This window comes from Phycodurus eques, chromosome 8 (assembly GCF_024500275.1).
Source record: "Phycodurus eques isolate BA_2022a chromosome 8, UOR_Pequ_1.1, whole genome shotgun sequence".
In the NCBI taxonomy this organism is placed as follows: Eukaryota; Metazoa; Chordata; class Actinopteri; order Syngnathiformes; family Syngnathidae; genus Phycodurus; species Phycodurus eques.
In genome coordinates this window covers 30,884,877-30,897,391 of record NC_084532.1, presented here as the reverse complement: position 1 = coordinate 30,897,391, position 12,515 = coordinate 30,884,877, and the positions used below count along the sequence as shown (strand labels likewise).

General features: G+C 52.1%; 1 protein-coding gene across 1 annotated transcript; it reads left to right on the top strand.

The window, feature by feature from the left end:
• Nucleotides 1–3,414: 3,414 nt before the first annotated feature.
• Nucleotides 3,415–12,474, top strand: si:ch211-1a19.3 (uncharacterized). Its single transcript, XM_061683643.1, has 5 exons — nucleotides 3,415–3,807; nucleotides 9,052–9,148; nucleotides 9,212–9,365; nucleotides 10,247–10,394; nucleotides 10,477–12,474. Exons 1-4 carry the CDS (start codon nucleotides 3,469–3,471, stop codon nucleotides 10,392–10,394), a joined length of 738 nt encoding a protein of 245 aa, XP_061539627.1. The 5' UTR covers nucleotides 3,415–3,468; the 3' UTR covers nucleotides 10,477–12,474.
• The last annotated feature ends 41 nt before the right edge of the window (nucleotides 12,475–12,515 follow it).

Sequence of the window (12,515 nt, the reverse complement as noted above, 5' to 3'; positions counted from 1 at the left end):
GTATCGGACGGAGCCGACGCCGGCAAGAGTGGAACGCTCCGCAGGCCGTCCACGAGCCCGCTAGCGGTCTCGAGTCTACTTGAGATGGTTGAGCTTCTCCTGGTCCGCTTGGCACGTGCAAGCCTTCACTCTGGATATGTTCTTCAGCTGCTCGAAGGCTGTTTTAGTGACTGATTTGATATGATCATCTTTTTGCACAATTGTTTTTTGTCAATGTCTTTCTGTCCCCAAAGTGTTCTGTAAATTGACCGTCTGTTGTACGAGAGCGGCTCCAACGACCGGAGACAAATTCCGTGTGTGTTTTTTTGGACATACTTGGCAAATAAAGAGGATTCTGATTCTGATTCTGATTCTGATTCTGATGAATGCCGAAAGTCAAATCGGAACACTGAGGTTTCGGACTTGGGCTTTGGTTTTTAATGAGAGTGACTCCAGGTATTTACTAACAGCAAACCTCTTTTCTTTACTGCTAAAAACAATTACGTCGGTTTGGTTGCGGTCTAATTGGAGGGAGTTTTGGTTCATCCAGTTATTGACTTGTTTTAGACAGTGTCGAAGAACTGACCCCTGAGGGACCCCATATGTCAGGATTCATTGCTATAATAGTCAATAAAGGTTTTTCTATTGATTTTTCCAGAAGGGTATGAATCATTTTAGACAGGCCACCTTTTGTTCAAACGTACGTAAAAGCTGATAAATAACGTTTTCCACAATGACGACTCTTGTACATGGTCTTATTATCTTCTGGGCGATGCCTGTGTTATTTCCATACCAGAAAGAAAAAAAAAACTTGCTGGTTGAATAATAGTAACTTTGAGTGCACATTTGCCAGGGGTATGCGTAAAATGCAGGGGCCTTGAAAGTTGTTTGATGGTGTCATTCTCTTACTGTCCAGTAGAGGGCGGCCTTCGCATAAGCCTAACAACAATCTAAAAGTACTGATCCATACCAATGATGATCGATAATGATCAACGGTGGTCAGTGATGATCGAGGATCTTTCTCAAAGGTCCAAGGTAATGTGACCTGAATGCGGATGTTGGCGAGTCCAGTGAGGTGAAAGATGCGGTGATGCCTTACAGCCTCCAGGGGGCGCCAGAGAGACATCAGGAAAACCAGTAGAAGTCTCACCTTTCTCACCTCTCATGTCCTTCACGTCAGTTTCTTCTTTGAAATATAGATAGATAGAAATGGACCTTGTTTGAATCGTGACAAATAAAATTGTCGTACTAACTCAATTCAGTGAGACCCAAGGGGTTAAACCAGTGTTTTGCTTATTTTAAAACACTCATTTTTCCACTTGTATGACAGATAATGTTAAATAAGCTTTTATGGTGAAACTTACTGAAAATCCAGAAGACTCAAATGAGCAGCATTGTATTCATGTGTCATCGTCACCGTGGTAACAGGAACGTTGTTGTTGCCAGCAGGCGAAAGTTTCAAGGAAAAAAAAAAAAAAAGTGTAATCATTTTTTCCGAGTTGCCTCCAAGGCAGGAACGTCAAGCTGCTGCCAAATATTTTCACTCCCTGCTCAGGTCAGCTGGTTCGCACGCACGCACGCACGCACGCGTAAAGTCGACTCCGACATGAAGCCCAGCCTAACGTCGGACGACAGCAGATAGATGTAAATGTACAAAGTAGATGTAGCCCAGCTAGACGTAGAGTCTGTAGATCACGGCTGTCAAAGAGGGGCCACGTTCGGCCCTGCCGGACCTCGAGTGGGGCCGGCCCGGCATTTTCGTGGCTCAATAAGCAATAAATCATGACGATTCCAAATTTCGCCCATTGTTTCGGACGAGCGGTTAGAGCGTCAGCCTCACAGTTCTGAGGACCCGGGTTCGATCCCCGGCCCCGCCCGCCTGTGTGGAGTTGGCGTGTTCTCCCCGCGCCTGCGTGGCTTTTCTCCGGGCACTCCGCTTTCCTCCCGCAGCCCCAAAAAAATGCATTCATCGGAGACTCTAAATTGCCCGTAGGCGTGACTGAGAGTGCGAAGGGTTGTTTGTTCGTATGTGCCCTGCGATGGGCCGGCGACCGGTTCGGGGCGTACCCCGCCTCCTGCCCGACAACAGCCGGGATGGGCTCCGGCACGCCCGCCACCCGCGTGAGGAGAAGCGGCTCGGAAAATGGATGGATGGATGTTTCGGTGCAAATCATTACATTTGGAAAATATCCACATTTCGTGATTATTATTATCACGTTAGCGATCTGAAATTTCGTAACAAAAACCGTTGCAACTTCAACAGTATTCCGATTCCTTTTTTCCAGGGATGGGCGAGTATCGGTACCTGGTATCGGTATCGGGCGCATACCGGAACTTGTTTCGAGGTATCGAGGACACGTGAAGGCGGCCGATACTTAAGGCAAGAAATCGGACATGGAGTAAGTCCTCTCCTCCGGTAGTTGGCGCTACACTGCGGCGGTTTGACACATCGACTAATTATCGTGCGCGTCAGGAAGAAAGAAAGGTCTTTGTTCCGAATTTAAATTGGATCTTTGAGAAATGCAAGTTTCATTGGTATTGGTGAGTACTTGAGAGAGAATTCTTGCGCTGGTATAGAAAATGGAGGGATGGATAGAAAGAAGACAAATACTCTTCGTAAGATTTGGAGTTGTTTTCTTTGTAATTTTCAACCTCTTTTTTTTTAGGTCAGGGGTCAGGGTTCACCTCACCAACGCGGTGCCCGCCCGAAGACCACACGAGGAGCCCGCGGGGCCCGTTTGGAAAAAAAAGCTCACCGGCGACGGGACGTTGGGATTTGCTCGGACGTAAGCGCATTTATCCAAATCACGTGTCGTATTTCGAGACTTGTCGGCGTCCTAATGATTGCGAGAAATAAAGCCAACAAAACGATGGCCGTCGGGGCCTCCTTCGCGGCGCCCGCACATAAATCACCGGCGTGAATCATTCGCAATAATGCAAAGGTATCATATTCGAGGTCATTTGTAGCTCTCGTGTTGCCGAGCCCCGATTTAGACATTTCTGTCGCTCTCGTTTGTTTGTGAACATTTGTATTCGAAGATTGCTCCGGCCTTGCCTCCCGGCCGCGCTCGAAACCGAAACGCGAATGAATGGACTTGATTGGACAACTGTTCAAAAAAGATTTTTTCGCGGGAACAAGTCCAGTCAGATGTTTTCACCGGAGATCAGAAATGGATTGACGAGGCCACGTTGACCTTTTTGCAGAGCAAATAGGGCCCGAAAGGAGGCGAAGGAGTACTAGTGGCCGCTCGGGGCGTCCGCACTGAGGATCTCTTCTTCTCTCCCACATGCAAAGTTTTCCACGTGCGCTCGGGCACAAACGAGGACGGAAGGAAAGGAGGTGGGGAGGAAGGGAGGAAGGGAGGAAGGGAAGAAGGGTGTGGTCTGGGAGGAGAGGAAAGGAAAAGGGAGGGCAGGAGAAGGGAGAGGAGGGGAGGGGAGAGGAGCCCGCTCCGGCGCCACACTCGAGGTTGCGAGTGCACACGCGTCATGACGGTGGCGGCCGAGTCCGAGACGGGCAAGATGGGCGGCGGGACCAAGGCGGCGCTGGTTCTGCTGGCCCTGTGGTCCGTCATCTCTCTGGTGGTCATCGTGGTGTGGTCCACGTCTCCGGACCTGAAGAGTTCGGCCCGGTGCCGCCAGGACCTGCGGGAGAGCCGCGAGAAGATCCTGGGCGCCGAGGCGCTGTGGGCCCAAGACAGGGACGAGCTGGAGGAGCGGCTCGGGGTCGCCCGCGAGGGCCTCGAGCGCCGGGAGGCCGCGCTGGCCGCGCTGGCGGAGCGCCTGCGCCGCGCCAACCGGACCCTCGACGAGTGCCGCGCGCACCAGGTACGGGCACGGCCCCCCGCGGTACTTGTGGGACTTTCCCGTTGGCTCCTTGTTTCGTTGCTTCCTGTGCGCTCTCCAAACGGGTCTTTTTGTACTGTGTGCGTCTTACGTGTGCGTGGCTGCTTTCCGGTTTGCACGTTGTGGAAAGCGCATTCCTTCTTTCCCTCCAAATTTCACGCAGCGACGTCCCAAAAACCCTTTTGGGATAGAAATGTACGAAAAACGTCCAAAAGCGGGAAATCCCGCGCATGCCCGCGAGAATTCCGAGCTTCAGCTCGTCGCTTCCCGGCTGGAGCGCTTTTGAAGCCGGCCGCGCCTTCCCTTCGGCCAGGCGGGTCGCCGGCTTCCGCCGTGCCCCTCGGGACCTACGAAGCGGCAGCCGGTTTTCTCCGCCCGTCCCCGCGCGTGGACAAGACAGACGGACGGATATGCTGTTGCCTCAGACATCTCGACTCTTCTCAGCTCATCTCTGCGACGCTGATATTAGTCATTCAACGCGGAAGATAAAGAAGACAGGACTGTAACTTATATTGTCTGTCTACTTGTGTCGCTGCAGCGTCTGTGTTCAGTCTGTGCCTCTAAGGGTTAGCGCGGCGCAACGTAGATCCCGATTTGCATGAGCGTTAAGATGGCAGAAGTTTTGTGCTCGCTTGAAATGCACGAGGTGAAATTGTCGTTTCTTTCGAGTGAACTTCAGCCGGGAGCGGCAGCGGACAACGAGTTAGCTAAAAGCCGCCAGCTCAGCGGCCGGCGCCCTCGTTTGAGGCTCGGAGAGTTTCTCGACGGACGTTCGCGCCGTCCCGTCCGAGATGGTTGCGCGTGGAATTCCGTGGTCTTTTAGGAGCAATACGTTGGAGAAAAAAAATACAAAATATTTCCACGTCGTCACGACGGCCGTGTGTGTAGACGAACGAATTTCATCACGCGTCCATTTTGGAACGAGGCCGCAACATGACAAAATGTGGAAAAAGTCGAGCGCTGGGAATTCTTTCCACGCTTCAAGTCAGAGTTAGGCGTGCGTGTGCGTGCGCGCATTTGTGCGTACGTGCGCTGTTCACCTTGGTTTTGTCGACAGCTGCTGGAATGTGTTGTGAGGAGTCTCCGCCTCCGTGTTTTAAGTTGTGTAACTTTCTCAAAGTCATCACTATTTGACTTTTTTTTCCAATTTTGAATGCGTGCATCAACAGGATGTTTCCTCGGAAAAAACATACATCGTTATTTTGGAATCAAACACGTATTTGTTCTTTACACAAATAGAAAACCGATCACAAAACATCATGAAAAGCAAACACAACATTAAAAACATTTGTTTGTTGCGTTATACGTGCACGGCATGTGGAAAACATGACACCGTGTTGACCTAATGACAAATTTCGACAATAAGGCTTCCTATGGCAACCAGGTAAGCGACTGTTCCATACAAAAGTCCAAAATTATAAAGCTGAAAGTGATAAAAAGTCAAAATGTTCCCTCACGTCTCCAACAGCGCACCCGCGAGTCGAATCTTTTTCCAAATCGCAGACAAACGACCAGATTGCAACACAAGGTGGCGCTCGGAGGTCTACGGCAGAACGGCACGCGACCAATCACGAGCGTCTGCTTTACAAGGAGCGACGGACATGAAAAAACATTTTCTCAATGTAACTGCAACGGCAGCCATTGCAGTCAAATTCCAAAAGCAGCTCAAATTTAACGACGCATTTTCTCCCAGTCTTGTAATGGACGACAATGACAAACACTTTGGAATGAACTGAAGTAATTATACGTCGCATGTAATTAGTTACCCCCCAGGGCCGGATGCTGGCAAGATAAGAAATCAATGAACAAACGTGGACCGCCCCCACTTGACCTTTGAACTCCCGTCCCATCTCCAAGTCGAGTAGGCGTACAGTTTACACTCCCAAACGATACGAGCTCGGTTTTCGCGGCGAATCCGTCGGTTTGACTCAAACCGAAACCGAATCAATGTTTCCCCGCGAAATCGCGGAAATCCGATCCAGACGCTCCCAAGATTCGAGCGAGAAAAACTAGAGCTTTGCATCCATCCATCCATTTTCTGAACCGCGTCTCCCCGCTCGGGTCGCGGGCGTGCTGCCGCCCGTCACAGCTGACTTGGGGCGAGAGGCGGGGCACACCCCGAACCGGCCGCCAGCCAATCGCAGGGCACAAATAAACAAACAAGCATTCGCACTCCCGTTCGAAACCTACGGGCAATTTAGACTCTTCAATGAACCTACCACTCATGTTTTTTTGGGACGTGCGAGGAAAGCGGAGTACCCGGAGAAAAGCCACGCGGGCACGGGAAGAACATGCAAACGCCGCACAGGCCGGGCCGGATTTGAACCCGCAACCTCAGAACTGTGAGGCGGATGTGCCGCCTGCATACGAGACGCGGAAATAAATATAAATGACTCCTGTGATGAAGAAATCAACATTTCAGTTTGACCTTCGTTGCAGACTCGCGACGTCGTCGACAGCGAGGAGGAGAGACGGCGGCCATTTTGCAAAATTCTGTCAAATTTCCCGCGTCGTTCATCAACTCAGAACTTTCCGTAAGCGACGGCAAGGCGCCTTCCGCGTTTCCTTTCTCCAATGCCAAGTTGCGGCAAGGCCTTTCCACACAGGTCAGACCGAAGCGCACGCCGGCTAGCGAGCGCCGGAAAGTCCATCTCGGGAAGAAAGCGCCGCTCTTATTAACGAGCCTCCCGGTCTGCTCGGCAACGAGTCGGGGCGTCCTTGGCGTCGCGCGTCCTGTCAAAAGTCAGGCCTTCAAAATAAAAGCGTACCAGTCTACTCATAGTTCCGCCACATGGCGGAACACCGAGCACTCCGACTATTTTGCGGCTGTTTATTGAGAGCGACTGCCAAGCGAGCCAACACGAGCACCCAAGAAAGCGACTTTTGCGGTTTTTGCTTTGACTCGCCGAGCGCAAACTTAAGATACGAGTGGCGGTGAACTCGACCCGCTTGACAACGAGCGGCCGTTGGCCAGACAATCGACGATTGTTCCAAAAGAGGCTGTTTAATGCCACCGCTCCAAAAAACACATTTCAAGTCCCCACAGGCACCTTCAAACGCTCGCTTTCGCCATCCACCCGAGCCGGGACGAAGTGCTCGGGACCCATTTGAAGGAACGCAGAAGTAGGTTGCGCATATACCGGATTACACATTGTATATTACATTTAAAGCAACCACATAGTCTCCGCGGGCTTCACGCTAACGTCCAATGGGGAAACTCCATAGGCACACGAGCTAACAATTAGCATATCGGCGGTGACGTTGTTTCCCGGTCGTAACGCAAGCCGACAGACGATGTAACTCACGATCCTCACAGGCAAATATTCTTTATCTTCTGCGAACACAAACGTCGCATTAAGCAAGAGGACAAAAATCCCATATATCCAAAAATGTCATTAGCATCTTCACAAAATGTGTTGCGAATCATCAAATTTCATTTGTCACACTTCACGGTCAATACATTTGGAGAGACAAAATCGAATGTTCAAATATTTGTTTACAAATGTTTCTGCAGAATATTTGTTTTTCTTACAAACAATGACCTTTCTCATCATGAATAATACTTCAATTCGATAACTCATCATTCAAATCGTCATATCAGTCCAATGAATTGATTTTCCAAAGGAAATTCGCGTATTCAGCGTTATTCATCGAATGATAGGAAAATGAGCCATCAGCCATTTGCCCATTTGCTTTTGCTGTAAGCAGACTTTGCGGGCAGCCGGAGTTTATTGGACGTACTGCAGACTGAGGCCCTGCCCCCCTCTGCTACTTTTATATGCCGTCATGACCCCCCCGCCCCCAACCCACCCTCAGTGAATAAACTAAAGAGCGATACAACTTTTCCAGCCTTCAACATGTTGCTTGGAATAAGTGACTGTTTGTGCCACACACACATACACACGCGCGTGCGCACGCATGGTGACTCACCCCACCCCCCACCCAAGTTCCCCCGCCCCCCCCCCCCTCCCTTCCTGCTGTGCCTCCCTTTCCTTCCTATTCCCGTAGCCGCCTCGTTGCTTGTCCACCTCCCACAATGCACCGGGAACGTTCATCTCGGCAGGCCCGTGTTCTCGTGCTAAGACAGCGTTAGCTGCGGCGGAGCACGGGATCGGCGGACATCTTGTTGTTGTTTCTCGATAAGGATCCCGTTGTCACGGTCACTGAGTAACAGCCGCTTCTAAAAATGGGCGCCATCTGCTTTTACTCGAGGCCGGCCCGGACGGATTCAGACCAGGCCAGAAGGAACAGGAGTCCGCAGTCAGTCAAGGAGCCAACAAAACCAGAACCCCCCCCCCCCCCCCCCCCCCCCCCCCTTCAAGATCCTCACAATCCAGCACCCGTCGAGTCCAGCGGATCAGAACCACACCATACTGTGAAAGAGACAACGTAGCTCAGTGCTGAACTGTTTCGCAATATCGCTGTTCGCTTTTTGCGTGTTCCCTGAACTGCACATTGCTTTCATTGTACTTATATCGCTGAATATTTGCTATATTGCGGGATTTTGCGGTCATTATTTTCTCCACACGGGTTGTTACCGCAGAATCTCCGAGCAATAAGCGGCACCCGGGAGGCGAGAGTCCGTCAAAGACGCAGAAAGTCCGAAGTTTGAGATCGGGTCGCGCTTAATGAGAGAAGCTGAAGTCCAACTGGCTTAAGTTGCGTCTGAGGTGAAGTCAACATCGTGAGCTAATTGAATATAGCCTACCATCACGAGTTAGAAGCAATTACAATCCACAACAGGCGGTTTGGATAGAGGCAGGACGGAAACAGTCACTGGTGTTCTCTCAATCGTTTTATCGAACAAACGGCAACAAAGTTCAGGAAAATCTTTCTTTGCCGATGGCCTCGAGTGACGCCGTCGCTCTGTGCGCAAAGAGGCTAAAGTTAAAGCCAGTTAACACGGTACGTCCTCAACAGCCCCGCCCTTTAAAGGCACGCACACATTCAACGTCACAGATACTACAGTGTAGAATGTGAGGACGGCGACCTCAAGTGGACAAAGATAACACCAGCACCTCAAGTGCATGTATTGTATGATGGTGTTCCAGTACAAGCGTTGAGCTTTAAAATATAGATAAATATTACAATCAATACTTGCACTCCACTTGGTAGATTTCGTCATTTGTGGGGTGGTCTGGAATGCCCCCCCCGCGACAAACGAGACATACCGGAAAGTGTTGACCAAAGTTGACTGTGTGTGTGTGTGTGTGTGTGTGTGTGTAGGCGGTCCTTATGGCCAACATCAGCACGCTGCAGGAGGAGGCGGAGCTCATGCGGCAGACTCAGCTCAACTCGACCAATCAGCTGAAGCGTCAAGAAGGTAAGATGGCTGACAGGAACGCATAACGGCTCGCCGTCGCGGTAACGTTTTGTTCGCGTCCAGGCCACGTGGAGGCGCTGCAGCACAACTTGACTCAGAGCGGCCACGCGGCGGCGGCTTGCTCCAGCCTGAAGGCGGCCGCCGACAATCGCGCCGCCGCCGCGCAGACTCAGACCCGCGCCTGTGAGGCTGACCAGGACTTCCTACGCAAACAGCTGTGAGTCACACGGCCCCGAGCGTGAGGGGCGGAGCTGGCTGTGTAAAGCTGTCAAGGTTTTTTCACCTCATCGCACATATTTCCGAGCTACTCTTGAACGCGTCACGAACAGCCGCTGGGCAGAAGACAGACGAGTTCCCGAGATTTAGGTGCCGTAACCTTTCAGGGGTATTGAAATACATCTGGGAATATTTCGTGTTGGGGGAGGGGGCGGTCCTTCACGAGGGTTATATAGGAGGGCCCAGAATTGTGTGGCTGAGCAAAATCACACGGTTTGGGTTGCACACTGCCCTCCACTGGCCAACACAAACATTACAACATGAGACATGTTGCCGTGGAAGCATGCCAACAACAGCTCGCGGGTGTCACGGAATATTCCGACATTTTTGGCACCTCAACGCAAACATTCATTCATCTTACGTTCCGCTTGTCCTCACGCGGGTCGCGGGCGCGCTGGAGCCTATGCCAGCTATCCTCGGGCGGGAGGCGGGGTACACCCCGAATCGGTCGCCAGCCAATCGCAGGGCACACATAAACAAACAACCATTCGCACTCACATTCACACCTACGGGCAATTTAGAGTCTTCGATTAACCTAGCATGCATGTGTTTGGGATGTGGGAGGAAACGCGAGTACCCGGAGAAAAGCCACGCAGGCACGGGGAGAACACGCAAACGCCACACAGGCGGGGCCGGGATTTGAACGCCGGTCCTCAGAACTGTGAGGCGGATGCGCTAACCGGTCGTCCACCGTGCCCTCAACGCAAACATTTGAACTCAAAATAGAACCTAAACCGTGACGTCATCTGACAAGGATGCTGTGGGATTCCCATAACGTGTGTGTGTGTGTGTGTGTGTGTGTGTGTGCGTGTGTACATGTAGTGTGAAGTGTCAAGAAGCGCAGTCGGAAGCGGCGCCCCCTCCGCAGACCCACCGGAACCCGGCGGCTGCCGGGTCGAGATCCGGCGGGCTCTCGGCTGCGCCCGCCATCGTTCTGCTGGCGTTCTGCGCCCGCCTTCTCGTCACCTGAGTGAGTGACACCCGGTGCCGCCGCGAGGATGTCATCGCCACGCCGACGTGTCCCTAATAAAGTGACCTGGGTGTGCGTGCAGGGGGAACATGACGAGGGGCAACGGCCACACAACAGCAAGCACTGAGGTCCGACAGGTGATGGAGCCTGGAGGGACTATGACTGCTGTACAAACGCACACACGCACACACACGCACGCACGCGCACACACGCACTGCTGTTTGATAAGCTGCAGACACTTTGCTGTCACCAGAGGTCGTTGTTTATTAGCCAAATGCAATACATCAACCGCATGCTAGTTAGCATCCGAAAGACTCGATGGGAACTGGACTTGCCGCGACCTGTACTGGACTCACTTGGCTCATCTCAAGTTTCTTAACGGCGACGTTCGTAGTTCCTCGCTCCTCGAAACATTGAAAGCGTCGTTCTCGTGCCGCCAATTCAATCCGATATATGCGAAGACGTCAGCGCGCCGTATCGGCCCGGCTCACCGACGTGGCGGCCGTGTCGGCGGGGGCGACGTTCCCGCCGTAGGCAATGCACGGACATTGAAATTCAGTAATAACTTTCTCCATCGTTTTTATGAGGGTTCCTTTTTTATTTTGTCAACGCCAAAGTTTGCGCCACCTAAAATATTTCTACGGGTGAAAGGTGAGTTGCAGTCCCCCGTGCCTTTCTGTTTTCTTGTCGGCGGCACGGCAGACGAGCGGTTGGCGCGTCTGCCTCTGAGGACCGGGGTTCGAATATCGGGGAAACGGAAATGACGGGAAACGGTTTAGCGCGATATCGCCGCAGTTCAGTACCGCGTTGTTCTCAGCCTTTGGCGGTTTTCAGCATTTCTCTTCAAACGGGTTTCATCCATTTAGAAGCAAACGTCTGACCCGACGTTACCGTGCCCGATGACGATTAAAGTTCTTTTCAACTCTCCGTCCATCCACGCGCGGAGGTTTCCCGCGAGATCGACGTTCGGCCGCGCCGCCGAGACCGCGTCACGGAGCCGACTCGACCGAGACAAAATGACGACTTGACGCTTGAAGTAGCGACGTGACGACAGGCCGCCATCTTTGTGGGGGGGGGGAACGCGAACTGACCGATTCTCCTGCTCTTCTCGCCAATCATCTTCCATTGGCGTATTTAAGGCAAGTTTGAAGCATCACGCTGATTTTCATCGGTGGATATTTTACACTCAAATTTCTCAGCCAATGGAAGAAGGGCTTCGCCGAGTCGCAGACCAATGGAAAGGGTCGAGCAGATGTGTTGAGAAAGAATGCATTTGTACTGTTTCCCGTTTTTGGGGCCAGATTTTCTACAGTTTTCTAGCACACAAAACCTTTCCCACACAACAAAACTTTCAATTTCTCTGGAAGCCGTCGTCGGATTTCCAAAATTCTTGCGGCGCCAATCGCACTGGGCGTTTTACAGCCTGCCATTTCGGGGACCTCTCGTCACGCTGCGACTGACGGACGACATAAGACGGCGATTCCGAAGGTTCTCGATGGCACGCGGGCGAGCGAGCGAGCGACGCGCTTTCCGAGAAGCTTTGCCGTGAAACGACCATAGAATGCTCTCTGCATCATTCTGACTGTGCGGCGGGTCAAGTAGGCGTCATATAGTGCCTCCGGTGGCCACGCTGAGTATTACATAAGCCTTCACTCATGCGCGTGACTGTGGCTTTTTCTTTAGCTTGAGGAATGTCATCTTTCTATGTTATGTTATCTTTTCATTCATTCACAAGAGAAGAACACATCACGCTCTCCCATCATGCACCGGGCCCGATGCTTTCATCTCCGCCTTACGGTGCCCAAAGCGCTTTCCCGATGCTCACCCATGCCACGCCCACACGCATACACCGACGGGCGGCAGCAATTTAGGGTTCGGCGTCTCGCCCGAGGAGACTTCCACGGCGGACGGTCGGATTGGAACCGTCGACTCTTCGCTCGCCGGACGACCGGTTCCGGCGACTGGGCCGCCGCAGCCGCCCGGGTCGTGAGCCGCTGATGCAAATGGATGATTAGCGATAAGAACGTCCTATCACAACGCGGACATGATGTGGGGAAATAAAGATGACGCATGTTTAACACCTTTTGTCTCCTCAATGGGCGCCCGTGAAAGGGGCGTGGC